The sequence below is a fragment of the Anastrepha ludens genome, chromosome 6, assembly GCF_028408465.1.
Source record: "Anastrepha ludens isolate Willacy chromosome 6, idAnaLude1.1, whole genome shotgun sequence".
Taxonomy (NCBI): Eukaryota; Metazoa; Arthropoda; class Insecta; order Diptera; family Tephritidae; genus Anastrepha; species Anastrepha ludens.
This window is the reverse complement of record NC_071502.1, coordinates 27364170-27384292: the sequence shown is the minus strand read 5'-3', so window position 1 is coordinate 27384292 and position 20123 is coordinate 27364170. Positions and strand designations below refer to the sequence as shown.

Genomic DNA, 20123 nt, shown 5'->3' with positions numbered 1-20123 from the left:
AATGTCCCCGTTTGTGATGGAGTTGTTTTCGAAGAAAAGTATTTGCATTTTTACAAAGTTCATCTTTGTCATATAATTTGAACTTTGGCTTTTGATGACATTTTGGAAGAATTGTAATTTTCAATCTATGGTCGTTTTGCAACTCCACCCTGAGTATAAATCACTTCTGTCTTCATGCCCTAACCTTGCATCGACTAAACATCATTACTTTCGCAACATTGACCCTCTTGAAATATTAAAAAATCCAACCGAAGCCAACATATCTATATTATATAACTATCTCAAAGATACTGATTTACTTCGTCGGATCTAATCGAGCCATTATCAACCTGCCAGCGGAAAGCCTCCGATACTAGCGCTGCACTACTTTCAGTTTGTATAATAATTTTATTGTTATGTAAACCTTTATAAAATAAAATAAATAAAATATATGTACATATTACTTTTAACTGGTTATGTTATGTTATTTGTTACTACTGAAAAATGTGCTTGAAGTCTTTGGGAATTTGCGTGATTTTTCTTACGATGAGTATAATTGAGTTATTTCCCGATTTTTGTGGGAAATTTCACCGAGTGCAGCTGGCATCACTGTATTGCATTGCTTATAAAAGTGTTGCCAAACTTCAAAGAACGAAGAAGCGCCACCTGCTGGCAATTTATACGTATCTTATTTACCGCTCAAACGCGAATACATCTCTGCATCTTGGACCAATTGTCATCGTTTGACATTCTCCCAATTGGAAGAATGCATATTTTTCGCTTTTGTTCGCCACTTTCAGCAAATTTCTCAATTTATGTGTGTGTTGTGTGGAAAATCGACATCGGATGCAAAATTTTTCGAAGCGATTTTCATACGAATTTCGTGGCTGCTGTGAAATACTCCATAAGTCGATAAGTGTTTGAAAAAGCTAATAAGAAAAGTGGTGTGACGGGCATAAAACATTTGAATTGGTTTAATTTAAACTGAGCACACAGCTCTGGTGATTGGGAATTTTTAAGAATTTGCATCTTCCTCTGAACTTTAGCATAGTTACATATTTAAAGACACAAAAAAAAAAAAACACCAAGAAAGAGCAGTAATAATAGTTGTTGAAGCGGTGGAGCAGCTGAAGCAGCACCAGCCGCAAAGGCAGGAACGACTTTTATATAAACGGCAGCGATCAAGGATTATGGATCACAAGAAATCTCCAGTAAGAAGACAGAAGCGACAATCGAAAGCGATCGAGGAAAATTTCTGGGACTGCAGCGTCTGTACGTACAGAAATACAGCTGAGGCATTTAAATGCCGAATGTGCGACGTGCGGAAAGGTGAGTGACCCCTATACGAGTAGTACGAACCTTACATATTCATGTGTACATAAATCCCAACGTACATACATACACATATGTGTGCATCATATACCGTAAAAGAGATTTCCAACGGAGCAGCAGCCATCATCACATGTGCCAACGGTACAATTTGTCTAATAATACCCACACACTTTCCACTTTCCCGGTTTTGCCAGTTCTAGAAATAAAGCACAGTTAATATTTGTGCAAGCTACTTAAGGCTAATGTGTGAGCATATTCACCAATGTTTGGACAATCGTAAAACACATGACGACAAGTTACTACTATTTAGCTCATGCATTATAATTTAAGGTAGGAACGAGCGGTGCACAACAAAGCTTTGTAATGGGGCTGAGGCCAAACGCTGCGTTGGCAGCAATAGCGCAATTGGAACAGTGACAAGCGGTGGCAAGAAATAAAATACATTGTGCAGCTTTTATGGCTGTATGGGAATGAGGTTGTGTACACGTAAATCAACTGGGTCGACTGCGCTGTTGCTTAACGCCGGCGCGTTACTTTGGAATATATATAACAAAAGTGATAGCACCAAGGGAGTGGTGGGGCGGCGATAAGTGGTATAGAATTGGGTTGAGTGTGCATTATCTACAATTGGCGTCACATTGCATTACTGCTGCTGTTGCGGTATAATCTATGTTGCCGTATTATAACTGCGAAGTACATACATACATAAGTATGTGTACATTAAAATGTTGAAATTTTCTCACTTGCGCCTTGTACTTTTATTGCATTCCTATTATTTTCTTATTTCACTTTTAAACGTGCATATGTATGTATGTCGGTATATTGTTTTGTATGGGTTTGGTGTTGCTGTCAACTAAAGCTATCATTTGCATATCTTCTTTGGTTAGCTATTCTGCTTCATCATTTCTGCCAAGTTTATTTTTTCTTTCTTGCGAGAGCGCTTGGGGCTCTTTGGTACTGTTGTTGGTAGAGTCGATGCCGCTCCAAAAGAGGGAGATAAGTCAACAGTGGGAAAACAATTGCACCGGAGCATAAGATAAAAGGGAATCGCAGCAAAAATATGGATTTTAAGGCTGAACTGTATGACGGCCTTCTCAAAGGCATACTGAGGCCATTATTACGGTTTCCTTAATGCTACTATTTGCTTGTTTTTATTATTCGAGTTTCTGAAAGCTCAGGTATATGAGAGACTTAGCATAAACCGTTCATGTAAATGACGTTATTTTTTTTTTTTTTTTTTTTTAAGTTTTTGACAGTCGCATTGAAATTCACTTGAAAGTGAATACTTTTTATTGAAATATGATTACAACATATTGAGTAATATTTATTTAAAAAATTATTAAATAGGCACCGTACGTTTAGACTTCGTACTAAATAATGACAATAAACTTTACTCCCGTGGCATGCTGAACTTGACAGTTTTTTAATCCAAAGCAAACAAAGTGGTTACATCGAGCAACTAGAATATAAATATATACGTGGACAGTCAAGCGGCAATAAACACATATGAAATTTTATCTAAAAACGTTCTTAGGACCAGTGAAGCCATAGAGAGACAGCCATAGCCGCAGACAGACGGTTTGCAGGAAACGAAATTGTAGATGAAATTGCCAAAAGAGCTGTTTACATATAATTCGAACAAGAAAAGGACATACTGAAGCCTTTAAATCCGGTATACAATAACATCGGAGCACCATCGTTTCCACGACAATCGGATCTACGTTACGAGGATCCGGATTTATATCCGGCCAAGGACTGTCACTCCAGCAGCATTCCCCGTATATAAGTATGGGGAATGTTTATGCTGCTTCAACAACAACATCGGACCACCGGATAGACAGGAGGTGGAATAATCTAACCAGTTGCAAAACCGCGAAAATCAGGTGTACACAGAATGCAGATAAATACGCCAGATTCGTACTAGCCCTGTCTAGAAAGGAAAGCGGAACTATTGTAAGTTTACTGACAAGCCACAATTTGTTAGCGTGACACGCATACAAGCTGGGAAGTGCAAACTATGATATCTGCAGATTTTGCAATGAACTAGCAGAGAGGGAAACTCTTGAACACATTCTATGTTCTTGCCCTGCATTAGCTAGAACCCGAATAAATTTTTGGGAGCTCTACAATATGAGAGGTTAGAATGTCGCTCGGGGTTAGAGCTTCAAAGCTTACTTAGATTCGCTAAAGACGCAGGCTTATTACAAGAAGTCTACTACAAAGAAACGTAAGGGTCAAGCTCCATCTGGTACCACTAAGGACCAATAGGTCTATGTGAAGGCTTTCAACCAGCCAGATCAACTTAGCCTATCCTAACCTAAATAAATTGATCCAATTGATAGCCAAATGAATAACTATTTCAAATTGTGATCTGTGTACTTCGTTGCCATTGGCTGCTCGGTCGGTCATACAGGATAAGAAGCATTTCAAATTAACTTTTCTAAAATCACGTTTTGTGGAGGATTATTTCTCGGCAAACAGCTGGAATTTATTACTGTGAAACTTATATGCTTTGTAGCATTAAAATTAGTGCTCTTATGGCTTATTAAAAATCAGGAATAAAAAAAAAAATTGCGCATACACTTCTGTTAGTTGTTTGGCCGAGGGGTGGGTCTTGATGTTGTTCCACAAACGGAGGAACTGATAGTTTAAGGCCAACTCCAAGCGGCAAATTGTTTTTATGAAAAGCTTTTTCATGGCAGCAAAACACTCGAAGTTGTGCTATTGCCCGCCGAGGGGGACCGCAATGAGAAACAAGGTTTTTTAATATTTGATGTTCGTGCAAGGAGATTCGAACCTACGCACTCCCGAATGGTAGTCACGCACCTACCCATTCAGCTATGGCGGCCGCTGGATAAGATATGTAAATACAAAATGAGGCAATCTAGCATTTTATCATTCTTGATGACAAATTTACAGCAATTTAATTTTGTGTTCTAAAGGAAGGTGCTTTTGCCCACTCTGTCGCAGAATAAATTGTCATAGAAGGGCGTTGAATGGATTTTTGGTTGTTGCTGTTATTGTATCATCATAAACATTTCCTTTGTTTGTATGGAAATGCTGCTTAAGGGACAGCCCTTGGCCCGGTATAAATAGGAGTCGTTCCAGTTACGTGGAGGGATACGCTTGTGAGAGGTTGATGCCAAGCGGATGCTACGCCAAATACTAAAATAAATAACGCCGAATACACTCAACTGCTTCCTCATGGAGTCTGAAAACATAGTAAGTTCTTGACTGTTGACTCACTTGCCTGCCGATGTCAACCCCTGCCGCCCATTTGATTTCCTACTGAATGAAACTAAACTTCAATTTCTAGAGTCTGGAGAAGCCATGCGTCTTGCGACAAGAGTGGCACTTTTTTCGTCAACTAAGAAATCATATTTGAAAGCGACGGATAGCGGAGTATCCCTCCAGATTGACCCGCCGAGAGAGAAATGGAAGGAAACCATTGCAGATTGGTGATCCGCGTCTTGTACGGCTTGGTGCATTATACAAATTAATTTAGGATTGCATCCATAGATTGGAATCCAGATTCATACAAGATTGAGCCATCTCAGGCCCGTGACGCCGACACAGAAAATAAACAAAGGAACATAAGAGCACGTGACGTTGGGTTTTGGTAGCATTGATGGGAAAAAATATATTTTGATCACAAATTTGGGCAGATTTTAGGTAGGCAGATTGTTAAAATGTTGGAAGCATCACTCTAGACACTCCCCAAATAGCACTAAAGCGCCGTTTTGATACCATTGTGAGACCTCAAAAAGGCAGATATCAACACCCAGCCAGAGACGTTGATTTAACGGAGAAGATTGATGAGATTTATGTTGGCGCACTGTCCCAGGCTGTCGTAGAAAGGAGCACCCAGTGACCTTAATTGTCTAGCTGTCAAACCCGGATGTTTACAAAGAAAGTGCTCAAGTGCTCAACAGTCTTCTTCTCTGAAACCTCCCCACAACTTCTGCAATGGAGATTAACTGGAAAACCTACTTTTTTCGCATGTGTGCCAATTGTCCAGTGGCCGGTAAACACAGCTACAAGTTTGGAAATTGAATAGCGTGGAATCTCCATAACTTTCTGAGTCCTCCGTCTATTGCACTGAGGCCACTGGGACAGATTTTATTGGGTTCAAATAGATCTTGGCTTGTGCACCAAATGTTTAACCATTCAGAAGCATTTTTCTGTAAGAAATCGACAAAATGGCCGATTGATTCGAACCACGCGACTCGATTGGTCGATAAAAGTGGTCGAAAGATTGGTCGACAAAATGCGGATCAGTGAGAGAAATGGAATGCAAACTGATAGGGAATGTGTGGAATTGAAACAAATATTTTCTTTGGCAATATTGAAAACAGCAAGCATGAAAACCAAATTGTGTCCACAGAAATTTTAGTATTGATAAAAATCTATTGATTTTTTTTATATTTTTTTTTTTTTATTTTTTTTTTTTTATATTTTTTTTATATTTTTTTATATTTTTTTTATATTTTTTTTTATATTTTTTTTATATTTATTTTTATATTTTTTTTATATTTTTTTTTTATTTTTTTATATTTTTTTTTTTATTTTTTTTTTTATCGACTTCCTTGTGGGGGACGATTGAACCGCCAATGACAAGATGAAACGACTGACACACATCCATTAGCCTGCTGCCGTTGCTGTTGCGTTATTCGCAGTCATGCACGGTTAATAAAAACAATTTTTATTTACTTCTCCAAAAATGTGCCATCGTTTCTTGTTCTACTTAAGGCGGGGAAGTGCGCTCAATAATTGTATTGGGGAAAGCCGTATACTTAACTCCCATATAGCAAAGGAATACACTACCAATGGCTCTACAGGATAGAGCGTGGCATCTTTGGATATTCGTTGCAGCCTTTGTTAATGATCGGCACCACCTGGATTTACATATATCCGGCCTAAAACTGTCACTCCAGCAGCATTACAAGTACATATATGGGGCCCGTTTATGCTGCTACAACAACAGCAACAAAAACCACTTCATTTTTCAGAAGCACTGGAACTATTTCTTAACATTCACCATACATGTACGGGGAGTGCTGCTGGTGTGGCAGTCCTTGACCGGTTCCGGTAACGTATAACCGACAGTCCCCCCGACGTCTATAACTTGGTAGCTTATTGCAGTAAATTTTATGCTCATACAAAGCAAGAAATTAGCAAAAAAGTTGAATAAGTGCAGACTAAAGAATCTGTGTTTTTAAATCCGTAGTGGGAAATGGGGAAACCATCAACAATCTCTGAGTTAAGCTAACAGACCAAGGGTAAAGTTTCATAGATTACAAAACGCTAGTGACAGCGAGATGTATTGTCACCACCTCAAGGCCAAGTGAGAATGTTGACCAACAATAGGCCCCCTCTTTCGCCAAACATAAGAGGGTGAGCAAGTGGCGAATAGATGGAACAACTGGTATAAATGAACATATCTTGGCAACGCTGAACAGTTATTTGTGAAAATAGTGGATTATTGTGAGTGAGTTATAACTGTACTCGGTCGGAGCAAGACTTGTTCGATAACTTCCATGCAAATCTTTCGTCAAGTTAGTCGAGCAGAAAAGTGGCGTATAGAAGAGGCCTAATGTTTCATTTCATTTGGTTATGGAAACCCTTTCTTATCGGGTATTTGTACTGAAATGGAACACGTCCTTGACTATCACAAGTGTCGATCAGTTTAGCACATGTTATTTACAAAAAACACACCAAGTGAGAGTGATGGCATCAGTGCAACGACAAGTCGACAATTTCCAACGCAAACTTGAACAAGAAAAGTTATAGAGACGCGCTACATAACAAACCCACAAAGCCATTGTAAAATTTCGTTTCGAAAAAACGCAATTACTTTTTATTTAAAACTATTACAAGAGTGATTTTATTAAAATGTGATAATCTTTATTGCAGGAACTTCCACACGCAAGCCACGCCTAAATTCAGCACTCGTCGCCCAACAAGCTGCCACCTTGCCCGGAGCATCAGGGACCATGCCCAACGGAACCAAATCTGCATCGGGTTCGCGGCACAGCGCCGGACACGAAAAGAATAAACACAAAAAGTACCCAGCCCGTTTGAAGAACGTGGACCGCTCGACGGCACAAACGCGCGAAGTCACCGTCAATTCGGTGACAGTGTTCATTACCGAATATAAACCCAAGCCAGTGGGCAGTCGACGCGAATCCAGTGAGCAGAGTTTTAGCGAAAGCAATGATTCGCGGAGTTAAATTCACTTAGCTATCACCGAGAATAGGCAACAATTGAATTCAAATAGCAAAAAAGATATTATCATCGTATTTTATTAGATAAGTTTATAAGAGAATTGACACTGTAACTAGGCAAAAAAAACACGATTTTAGCTAACCAAGGCCACGACGAATATATAAAATGTAATATTTGCATTTGCGAGTAGTTTTTTGTAAACGCGTTTGTTTGCATATGACTGTTGCTGGGCACAACCACAACCACTATTGGAACGTGCCGTCAAGTCGGAGTATTGCATTATTTGTTGGACAATTTTGTACATCAACGAATTTGAGTTTTGGTATTGAAGCATATGAAAACAAAAAGAACAACAAACAAAACAATTATGATGTGGCACGGACTCAGAAAAGGGGACTTGTGCTCCTCCTAAAAAGTGCATCAAATATAAACTGTGCTGCAACACTGCCTTCAGTTCACGGACTAGATGTAATAGCCAGGGCATTTCACTTAGAAACAACTTTAAATGGCATAGAAAATAGTAAAGTAGCAAATAAGTACACCGAACAAAAACCGTAAATGATAAAAATGATAACCTAAAGCAAACGCATCTTAAACATAAAAAAGTAAAAAAAAGAAAAAAAAATATATAAGTGACCAGCAGCAACACCCGAAACAATAAACGGCTCATAACTGGCAAATCCCTATGACCACGCCGCAGCACTCCGCATACGAATGAACAGCATCCAACCTATTATATGTTTGAGGTTTCACGTGTTAAGCAAGAAATATTTTATTGGAACTCAGCTAACATATTTTGTTAGTACTATTTTTATGTAACTCAATGGCTTATCGTAAAGTTATACAAACCTTAACAGAAAAAAAAACAAAAACGTAAAAACTTCCTGTAAGAAAAAACATTTATTCCACATACTTTAGGTTATTTTGTATTTAGTTTATAAGTGTATAAAATGTTTCTGTAAATTTCATGTACAAGTACAACAACTATCAATTATTGTATTTAATATTAAGTTGTTAAAGCAAAACTAAATAGTTATCATAGTCCCTGTGCATATTTGTAAAGCTATTGTAAATAATGTAAGCGTATTTTAGTTTTATTCTACATGAAGTCGACCAAGTCCTAATTGGTGTTGAAAATGTAAACTCATTTAACTACTTACAAATGTGCAAAAAGCTGAGAAACTTCAGTACTTGTTGTTGTAGGAAACATTTTTTCTTTTAAACGCGTGCAATTGAACGCTTCAAATTATACAAAAATTGCCATGACTTTCGAATCTACGAAACGGCTAATGACTGTTACTTCAGCAGCATTACCCAACAACTTTTCGGTAAAACCAACAAAACAACAAAAATTAAGTTGAAAAATAATCAGCAAAAATGGCATTGAAAAATAATGAGCAAAACTATGTTTAATTTGAATGAAATTTTTTTATTTGAAACTCAAAGATTTAATTAAAAATAATCAGCATAAATATTTTCGAATATGAAAGAATACCAAAAATATTTTTGAATATGAATGAATTTTTTTTTTATTTGAAATTCCTACATTTAATAAAAAATAATCAGCAAAAAATTTTTTTATATAAATGCAATTTTTTTATTTGAAATTCAAACATTTAATTAAAAGTAATCAGCGAAAATTTTTTGCATATGAAAGAATTTTTTTTATTTGAAATTCCTACATTTAATTAAAAATAATCAGTTAAACAATATTTTTATTTGAAATTCAAGCAATTATATTAATTAAAAGTAATCAGAAAAAATATTTTTGCATATGAATGAAATTTTTTTTTATTTGAAATTCCTACATTTAATAAAAAAATAATCAGGAAAAAATTTTTTTATACAAATGAAATTTTTTTATTTGAAATTTAAATATTTAATTAAAAGTAATCAGCAAAAAATTTTTTTTATGAATGAAGTTTTTTTTTATTTGAAATTAAAACATTTACTCAAAAATAATCAGTTAAAAAATATTTTTATTTGAAATTCAAGCATTTAATTAAAAGTAATCAGAAAAAATATTTTTGCATATGAATGAAATTTTTTTTATTTGAAATTCCTACATTTAATAAGAAATAATCAGCAAAAAAATGTTTATATAAATGAAATTTTTTTATTTGAAATTTAAATATTTAATGAAAAATAATCAGCTAAAAAATATTTTTATTTGAAATTCAAGCATTTAACTAAAAGTAATCGGCAAAAATATTTTTCCATATAAATGAATTTTTTTTTATTTGAAATTCCTACATTTAATTAAACAAAATAATGAGCAAAAAATTTTTTTACATAAATGAAATTTTGTTATTTGAAATTTAAATATTTAATTAAAAGTAATCATCAAATCAAATTTTTAAATATCAATGAAATTTTTTTTATTTGAAATTAAAACATTTAATTAAAAATAATCAGTTGCAATATTTTTGAATATCAATGAAATTTTTTTATTTGAAATTCAAACATTTAATTAAAAGCAATCAGTAAAAATATTTTTTAACTTGAATGCAATTTTTTTTACTTGAAACTCAACAAAATTTTTTATATGAATGAAATTTTTTTACTTGAAACTCCCACACTTAATTAAAAATAATCTTCAAAAATATTTTTGAATATCAATAAATTTTTTTTAATTTGAAATTCAAACATTTAGTTAAAAATAATCAGCAAAAATATTTTTGCATATAAATAAAAAAATTTTATTTGAATTTCAAACATTTAGTGAAAAACTCAGCTAAAAAATATTTTCATTTGAAATGCAAACATTTAATTAAAAATAATCAGCAAAAATATTTTTAAATATCAATGAAATTTTTTTTTTTGAAATTGAAACATTTAATTAAAAGTAATCAGTTAAAATATTTTTAAATATCAATGAAATTTTTTTTATTTGAAATTCAAACATTTAATTAAAACTAATCAGCAAAAATAGTTTTGAGTATGAATGATTTTTTTTTATTTGAAATTCAAACATTTAATTAAAAGTAATCAGTAAAAATATTTTTTAACTTGAATGCAATTTTTTTTATTTGAAACTCAAAAAAATTTTTTATATGAATGAAATTTTTTTATTTGAAATTCCCACACTTAATTAAAAATAATCTTCAAAAATATTTTTGAATATCAATACAATTTTTTTTATTTGAAATTCAAACTAACTAAATGTTGAAATTCCCACACTTAATTAAAAATAATCAGCAAAAATATTTTTGCATATGAATAAAATTTTTTTATTTGAATTTCAAACATTTAGTGAAAAAATCAGCTAAAAAATATTTTTATTTGAAATTCAAACATTTAATTAAAAGCAATCAGTAAAAATATTTTTTAACTTGAATGAAATTTTTTTTATTTGAGACTCAAAAAAATTTTTTATATGAATGAAATTTTTTCATTTGAAATTCCCACACTTAATTGAAAATAATCAGCAAAAATATTTTTGAGTATGAAAGGTTTTTTTTTTTTTTATTTGAAATTCAAATATTTAATTAAGGGGGTATTCTGGTCTAGACGCCTTTATTTTAGGTATTTTTAAATCTAAGATAAAAAAAAATTAAAAACATTTTTACTATGCATTTTTTTTATGGTTTTTATTAATATTGGAAAAGTATAAAAAAATTAATAAAAAAATCGTGGAATTACAGGCCGACGGAGTGGGGGCTACATAAAAACGGTGTTCCATGGCTGACATGATTCCAACCCTTGCACTGATCTAAAACAAATTAAAAAAATTCTTCATTAGTTAGGATGTCGTTAACGGATTACGCCAAATCAAAAAAAACAAAAAAAAAAATTAACGAAATGGCGTCAACTTAAAAAAAAAATGTTTTTTACCCCCGCTTTTTACCTTTTCAAATTTTTTAAAAATACTTCAAACTTAAATTTTTCAAAATCCGAGGCAGGCGCGATAGACAGATGTATAATAAAAAATTCTTATCAAACTTCAAAGCGATCGGTCAAGTAGAACTTGAGATATCATGACGACCATCTTAAAAAAAGTAGTTTTGAGAAAATCGCGTTGGAAGTTTGAGCAACAATTCCAATAGGGAAAATAAAGGGTGTGTGGGATACAAAAGATTTTCTGAAAAGAAAGAGTCCTCAAGTTGTTCGGTAACATCTGCGATTCGGTCGACTCGGCCGGCTTAGACGCCACATCACAAATCCGCTGTGTCTCCGAAAATAATTCGAATTTTGAAAAATCCGTTGAAGGGCATATTTTTGAAGGTCTAAACTTTGAAAATATGCAAAAAAAAAGAAATCGATTTTTTCAAATTTCTAGACCAGAATAACCCCTTAAAAATAATCAGCAAAAATATTTTTGCATATGAATGAAATTTTTTTAACATTTAATTAAATTCTTTCGAAGTTACGTCTATGACTTTAACGCCGTGTAAACTATTTGTTTTATATACAACTTTATACAAATCAGTAGTAAAACCTGCCCTAGTGGGTATTTAGTGGCTTTCTCATAAAACGCAAATGCTATTTTCAGTTTTTCAAAATTCCTACGTAAGCATCCCTGCTGTTAAATGCTGAACGGGCAAGCGTTCATATAAAGCAAGTTTCATACAAAATAGCAAAATAATTTTCTTTTAACAAAAAAGACTGATTATTCATATGAAATACAGATGAGAATGTTTAAGTTTTCGTTTTAAGGCATTGTTATATAATCTAATTGAATACGTCGATGCGTTATTTTCTTTCAAATGAAATTTTACATCTCTTATAATAATAATTGAATACGAAAATTATAAAAAAAAAATCAATTTAAGAAATTTGTATTGTATTAATTAAGAAAATTAGTATTATTATTTTGTTACAGTAAGCGAAAATCTGTATAGAAGTACAGTTGCAGTCATGAAAATACGGACACCAGAGAAATTGCCGTTTTACGCTGGTAGGTGAAAATTTTTGTAGATTTTTTTTTGGTTAATAATCTTGCGAAACAGCCTATTAAGGGGGGAGCCTGGTTTATGAGGTCTAAAAATTGCATCTCTTTGCGATTTTTTTTAAGGGAAAAATTAATTTAGCACTGCAAAGTTGTTCTATCTTTTAATGAACTTTTAAAAAGTATAAAAAATTTTTGTACTGGTTAAAATAAGTTGAAAAAAATGTTTAACATAGAAATTAGTAGAGCGCTGCAACGCTGGAGTTTCCAACTGGCGTACAAGATGCAGCTCGTAATTATTATCTAAAGCAAACAATTCAAATGGATTTCTAATTATCATGATTTTTTATTCTAGATGAACTAAGAAAACTGAGAGAAATTCCAAAATTTCAACTTTTTGGAGGTTTTAAAGAAAAAAATTCACTTCAACTTGGTATAAAAATCTTGAAAAAATTTTCCATTTTCTAGTTCAAATATATCTTTCTATCTATTTTGTTAGTTCAAATAGAAGAGAATTTAATACTGAAGGGAACAAGCTATGACTCATTTCAAAAGGTTCATTAGTTTTTTTCATTCATGTACGCCAATTCAAAGAAATCATAAAAATGAAGAGTTGAGAAAAGAAGATAAAGTTTGTACTATAGCTGTCCGGTCATAGCGTAACTATCTAACGCTCGCCTACCTTTGGCTTTGTATCTACGGAAATATTGAGAATTAGGCTCTGTAACTTTGTGTGAATATTCTGAAATATATTAGGAATCGCTTAAAATCGAATCGAAAAAAAAAATTATTTTTTTGACCTTATAAACCAGGTTCCATCCTTAACGCTTTTGCAACAGCGCTCGAAATGCGCGATGTACTCAAAATACCTTGCATCGGCAAAACTATGAAAAAGAATCTACTAAAATTATTATTACTCTTAGCTCTTAGAAAAAGCTTTTTCTTCATTTTGGTCTTTCACCGAGGTTCGAACCTACGTTCTCTCTCTGAATGCCGAATGGTAGTCACGCACCAACCCATTCGGCTACGGCGGCCGATTGCGGATTATTCCGCTGAATGATGCAAAAGTGTTAAAACAGATGGGTTGTTGGTTGTTTGCAGTGTTCATTCACCGAGCATCCAATTAGTGCTTCTACACCATTTTGTGGCCACATCCTCTCTACCAACAAGTTATACCATTATTTCTTCACGTCTACATCCCGTTTGTGCGATTGGGAAACCTTATAAGGGAGTTTACGGCTATTCCGGCCAGCGCTTCGAGGTTTTTTAAAAAAGCGGCTTGCCAAGGGTTAACATGCGCGCCAGACTAAAACAGTTTGCCGCATCAAAAGTGTAAGAGGAATTGCCATATTCTTGACTTATTTCAGTCGTACCACTCAGAATCTCATAATAACCTTGTGGCGGTTTAGTATGCAAACAGACTTAAAACCCCGATAGAGGCAGCATCGACCGAAGATTTGTCAATGGTTATATTTTCCCCATAGATTAAAGAATTTGGCAGCTCCAATCTGTCATTATTGTAAAATTCCCTATCTCTTTTACTTTTCCCTGACGCTATCAAACGAAGCAGTTCGTTCTAAGAGAATAAAATCCGCAATAATCCACTCGACATCGCCTAACTGAAACGAAAGCCGTTTCAAAGCAAGAAGCTGTTTTACACACTTTTTGGGTGTTTGGCCGAGCTCCTCCTCCTCCTATTTGTGGTGTGCGTCTTGATTTTTCACAAATGGAAGGACCTACAGTTTTAAAACCTTAATTGATACAGTTAATGACGACGCCAAGATCTTTGGGCTGAACAATTGCAGGATGTCTGAAAAGGTACGAGAAGTTCTTGAGGGGGAAGACCGTCGCGCCAACAATGATGATGCCATTTTTAAGCAAATGGTTTTTTATTAGGAGCTTTTTCATGGCAAAAATGCACACGTAGGTGTGGCATTGCCTGCCGAGGGGCGACCGCAAGTAGAAAAAACTTTTTCGATAATTTTGGTGTTTCATGCATTTTGTATACCGTCCATCATTTTGGCGCGATACAACTGTGTCGTCTCTATCGTCTCTATCAAAACGGCGCTTCAGTGCTACTTGAGTAGTGCCAGACTGGCACTTCAACCATTTCACCCAACTGTGTCGTCTTGAATGATGAGGTTATTTTTCGTAAGAAATCAAACTTTCTTAAAGTAATCGGCGGTTCAGTGGCTGCTCTGCAGTGTACACTCTTCAACAAAGTTAGCTGTCCAGGGGGGCGGAGTAAATAATAGCGCGTAGCGCGTAGCTTCTGTCAGGTGTTTTTTGCCGAACTGCTCCTCCTAATTGTGGTGTGCGTCTTGTTTTAAACAGACTGCGAACGATCAATAGCTTTTATGAGGATCTATTTATTTCGGATAAGAGGAAAGTAGAAGTGTGACTCAAAGGGTGATTTCTTAAGAGCTATAGGAAAGTTTTTCAAAAAAAAAACACACGTGAAATTCAGAAAAATTCATGAAATTTTTATTTAGATCGATAGTACAGTCCATATAAGTTAATGTTTGAAGATTATTTCATGCAAATGTTGACCGCGACTGCGCTTCAAATGGTCCATCCGCTTCGCTTAGTCCAATTTTGGCATACTCTTTCTAATGTTTCGGCTGGTATCTTACATATAAATGCTTTAATGTTGTCTTCCAATGCGTTAATTGAAGCAGGCTTGTCTGAATAGACATGCGCTTTAACATAGCTCCACAAAAAATAATCTAAAGGCGCTAACTGACAGATTGACAGGTCCCGAACGTGAAATAAAATGTTCACCGAACTCGCCTCTCAACGAGTCCATTGTTACGCGTGCTGTGTGGCATGTGGCACCGTCTTGTTGAAACCACAAGTCATGCAAGTCAAGCTCTTGCATTTTGAGCAAAAAAAAGTTGGATATCATTTCACGGTAGCGCTCACCATTCACAGTTACGCTGCGATTCGCAGCATCTTTGAAGAAGTACGGTCCAATGATACCTCCAGCCCATAAACCGCACCAAACTGTGACCTTTTCTGGATACATTCGTAGCTCTTGCAATTCTTCTGGCTGATCTTCACTCCATAATCGACAATTCTGCTTATTTACGTACCCATTGATCCAAAAATAAGCTTCGTCGCTGAACACAATTTTTCTATAAAAAAGTGGATCTTCGGCCAACTTTCCAAGAACCCATTCACCAAAAATCCTGCGTTGCGGTCGGTCGTTGGGCTTCAATTCTTGCACCAGCTGTATTTTGAAAGGCTTCACACCTAAATCCTTTCGCAAAATTTCCCACGTTGTTGAGTAACAGAGGCCTAATTGCTGCGAATAGCGACGAATCGATATTTGATGGTCATCATTAACACTGGCCGGTACAGCTGCGATATTTTCTTCAGTTCGCACTCTACGTAAGCGGGTTGGTGGTTTGTTGTCCAATAATGTAAATTTGGTTCTAAATGTAGTCACAATAGCTCGCGAATAGCCGCTTCAGTGGGTCGATTAAACTGACCATAAAATGGAAGAAGCGCGCGATAAACTTTCTTAACAGAACACGCATTTTTATAATAAAATTCAATAATTTGCAAGCGTTGTTCGTTTGTAAGACGATTCATGGTTAAATTATAGACCTAACTGAAGATGTTTGACAGTGAAACAAAACACGAAACGTGCGTCAGCTGTTTAAACCAACTGTTTAAAAAGATAATAGCTAAAAAATCACCCTTTCGATTTTTTTTTTAGATTCAATTCTGAATGGAGCTGCTTTTGATATAAAAATGTATTTTCTTTTTTTTTTGTTAAAAAAGTATTCCACCCAACGAATCTTAAAGCTGCTAAACCTAGTGGAAACTTCTAAGTACATCACCTGAATCACTTGTCCGTATTTTGATGACCTCAACTGTACCTAAACTATTATTTTTGAAATATGTATTCTAATTTTTTATATCCCCACTAAATTTGTATAATTAAATGATTATCACTTTTAAATAAGCATTTAGTTAAAGGTGTCTAAGTTGACTAATTTTTTAATGTAGCTAATAATTTGTTTTTTAATATGCATAAGTACATGAATTCGTTTGTTTAAAAATTTCGAAATATCAATTATTTTGTACTGTACGGCTAGCAGCCGCACCGAGCGAAGCGTAACTTGTTTTGTAATTCACTATTAAGTAATTTTTAATAAAAGGTACACTTGTTTCAATTTGTATTATATACATATGTACATACACATATACATAGACATCTATTTTGTATTTGGTTTCTGTTTTTAAAGAAATTTGTTCCAGCAGCGTTGCGCAACTTAGTGAATTATGTGTGGCAAGTGTGAAGTGCCCTTGAAGCATTTCTCAAGCCGAATTCTAGTTGTGTGTGTGCCCCCAAAAGTAAATTATACTATTTTCTTTAAACTCATTAAGCGCTTTAACTATGCTATAAACAATTTTTTTTTTTTTTTTAATTTTGTAAAAAATTGTCCTAGTGATATTTCGTGCTCCCGCAACCAAACAAGAAAAGAAAAAGAAAAAAAAAATTAATAAAATACCCCATAAACAACGAACAAGCGCCGATAGTATGAAGAAATAGTGATTTCTTTTTACCAACACACAAATATGCATCTGTATTTGTAATATACGCGTGTGCGTGTGTGTGTTATGAAACTTTGTATTGACATTTTTCTAATGAAAATTTTGCCTTTTGAAAAATAGCGTTAAGTTTTGTAAATCAATAAAATCAACATTTTGTATCAGACCGGTTTTCGAGGCCTACGCACTGCATGAAGGTGTGTGTGTGTAACAACCAATAGCGTAGAATCCATTTAAATATACATGAATACATACATATACAATAGACAGCGGAAATTACAGAATTCAATACCGAAAAAATAAAATAAACCAAAAAAATTTACATTTTTCTTCTAATTAATTTTTCACAAAATTAAACTGGCCTTTTGCAGTATGCAAATGATTTTTTTGGAAATGTAAAAATTCTCTAAACATCTAATTTGAGTTTTGGAATTTCCATAAAAATAAAAGAACAAACAGCATAAACTTCAAGAAAATTAGGCAAAAAATTACATGACTTCTGCTAAAAACTGTTTCCAGCCACATCTTTTGGCTCTTGGTACATGTCTAGGGATGGCAAGCTGAATCAAATGAAGTAATTCTGGTAATTAATAATTCAAATAATCGGTAATTCAAGTAATCAGTAATTCTAGTAATTAATAATTCAAGTGATCGGTAATTCAAGTAATCAGTAATTCAAGCAATCAGTAATTCAAGTAATCGGTAATTCAATTAATCGATAATTCAAGTAATTAATTATTCAAGTGATCAGTGATTCAAGGAATCAGTAATTCAAGTAATCCGTAATTCAAGTAATCAGTAATTCAAGTAATTGGTAACTGAAGTAATCGGTAATTCAAGTAATCAGCTATGCAATTAATCGGTAATTCAAGTAATCGGTAATTTAAGTAATTGGTAATTCAAGTAATTGGTAATTTAAGTGATCGGTAATTCAAGCAATCAGTAATTCAAGTAATCGGCAATTCAAGTAATTAATAGTTCAAGTGATCGGTAATTCCAGTAATCAGTAATTCAAGTTATTCGTAATTCAAGTAATCGGTAATTCAAGTAATCAGTAATTCAAGCAAACAGTAATTCAAGTAATCAATAATTCAAGTAATCAGTCGGCGGTCCCCGTAGCCGAATGGGTTGGTGCGCGATTACCATTCGGAATATACAGAGAGAACGTCGGTTCGAATCTCGGTGAAACACCAAAATTAAGAAAAAGATTTTTCTAATAGCGGTCGCCCCTCGGCAGGCAATGGCAAACCTGCGAGTGTATTTCTGCCATGAAAAAGCTCCTTATAAAAAGATCTGCCGTTCGGAGTCGGCTTGAAACTGTAGGTCCCTCCATTTGTGGAACAACATCAAGGCGCACACCACAAATAGGAGGAGGAGCTCGGCCAAACACCCACAAAGGGTGTACGCGCCAATTATATATATATAGCAATTCAAGTAATTAGTAACCAAAATAATTCAAGTAATCAGTAATTCAAGTAATTATTAGATGCGCAACTAAGTTCCCGCTGTTTGTCAATAGATGCCGCCAGCAGTGTGTCCTAGTCGATTCTAATATAACCTAATCATCATAAGCCAAGCTTAGACATATGGTAAACAAACTGCTTCGACAAATTAGTGATTTTGTTTTGGTATCATTTACTTTTGATTTTGTGCCGAATAATCGCCATTTGCAATTTTCCTCTTTCATTCGAAAAAAAAGGCGGCTGAAGCGCATCGAGAATAAAAAAAGTTTATTAAGATGCTGCTTAAAGTGAAACAACGTGCCGATATTGGTTTCGTCGCTTCAAAGACGTTGATTTTAATGTTGACGACCGTCCGCATGAAGGAAGGCCAAAAACCTTCGAAGAAGCTGAATTGGAGGCATTGCTCAATGCGGATCCGTGTCAAACGCAAGAAAAGCTTGCTTCAGTATTGGGAGTTACCCGTCAATCCATTTCCAAGCGGTTGCGTGCTTTGGGAAACAGAAACAGGGGACTTGGGCTCCTTATAAGTTAAAACTAAGGGATGTTGAACGTCGTTTTTTCGCATGTGAACAGCTGCTCCAGCGACAAAAAAAAAGAAGGGGTTTCTTCATCGCATCGTGACGGGTGATCAAAAATGGAAAAATGGATTCATTACAGCAATTCAAAGAAAAGAAAGTCATGGGGACTGCCTGGCCATGCTTCTACGTCGTCGCCTCGGCCGAATATTCACACTGCGAAGGTTATGCTATGTATTTGGTGGGACCAAGTTGGTGTTTTTTATTATGAACTGTTAAAACCAAGCAAAATCATCACTGGGAATCGGTATCGACTTTAACTGATGCTATTGAGCCGATTGAGCCGAGCACTGCGCGAGAAGCGGCCGCAATACGCGGAGAGGCATGAAAAAGTGATTCTACAGCATAACAACGCTCGACCTCACGTTGCCAAACCCGTTAAAACCTACCTGGAAACACTGAAATGGGAAATCCTACTCCACCCGCCATATTCTCCAGATATTGCGCCGTCCGATTATCACCTGTTCCGATCGATGGCACATGGTCTAGCTGACCTGCAGTTCCATTCATATGAAGACATCGAAAAACTGGCTTGATCCGTGGATAGCCTCAAAAGATGAACAGTTGTACCGCGACGGTATATGAGATCTACCAGAAAGATGGGAAAAAGTAGTAGCCAGCGATGGGCAATACTTTCAATGATTCACTTGTAACCAATTTTTCAGAATAAAGTTGTATTTTCATAAAAAAAAACAGCGAGAACTTAGTTGCGCTCATGTAGTAATTCAATTAATCAGTAATTGAAGTAATTAGTAATTCAAGGTAATTTTTTTTTTTCCAGATAGCGCGTCAAAGTCTAATCAAATTTCCTGTTCTAATTAACCGAATCACTCCCCAATTAATGAAATTATGATATTTAACCTTCTGTTGGGCACACGGGTCTGGCTAGACTTTTTCGAGTTTGGATGTGAATTTAAGGGGCTCAATAATGTTTTTCTTTGCTAGTCAACTGCTTTATTTTGCAAAAATAAAAATAAACCACAATTTCAAAAAAAAAATTAATAATTGTAAAAGTTATCGCTGTTAGTGTGGAGCCCCTTTCTCCAGAAGTCCCTTGCGGTGATCATCACAAGTCCTTGGAGATTCATCTAAAATAAATCG

At 34.7% G+C, this 20123-nt stretch overlaps 1 protein-coding gene and 1 long non-coding RNA gene across 2 annotated transcripts; one reads left to right on the top strand and one right to left on the bottom strand.

Moving 5' to 3' along the window:
• The first annotated feature begins 701 nt into the window (after window positions 1-701).
• LOC128868469 (YY1-associated factor 2) lies at window positions 702-16644 on the top strand. Its single transcript, XM_054110590.1, has 2 exons — window positions 702-1308; window positions 7225-16644. Exons 1-2 carry the CDS (start codon window positions 1170-1172, stop codon window positions 7539-7541), a joined length of 456 nt encoding a protein of 151 aa, XP_053966565.1. The 5' UTR covers window positions 702-1169; the 3' UTR covers window positions 7542-16644.
• Window positions 1216-1976, bottom strand: LOC128868470 (uncharacterized). Its single transcript, XR_008455124.1, has 2 exons — window positions 1572-1976; window positions 1216-1507 (listed from the first exon to the last, which is right to left on the bottom strand). It is a non-coding gene; the product is annotated as an uncharacterized LOC128868470 (long non-coding RNA).
• Window positions 16645-20123: the final 3479 nt, after the last annotated feature.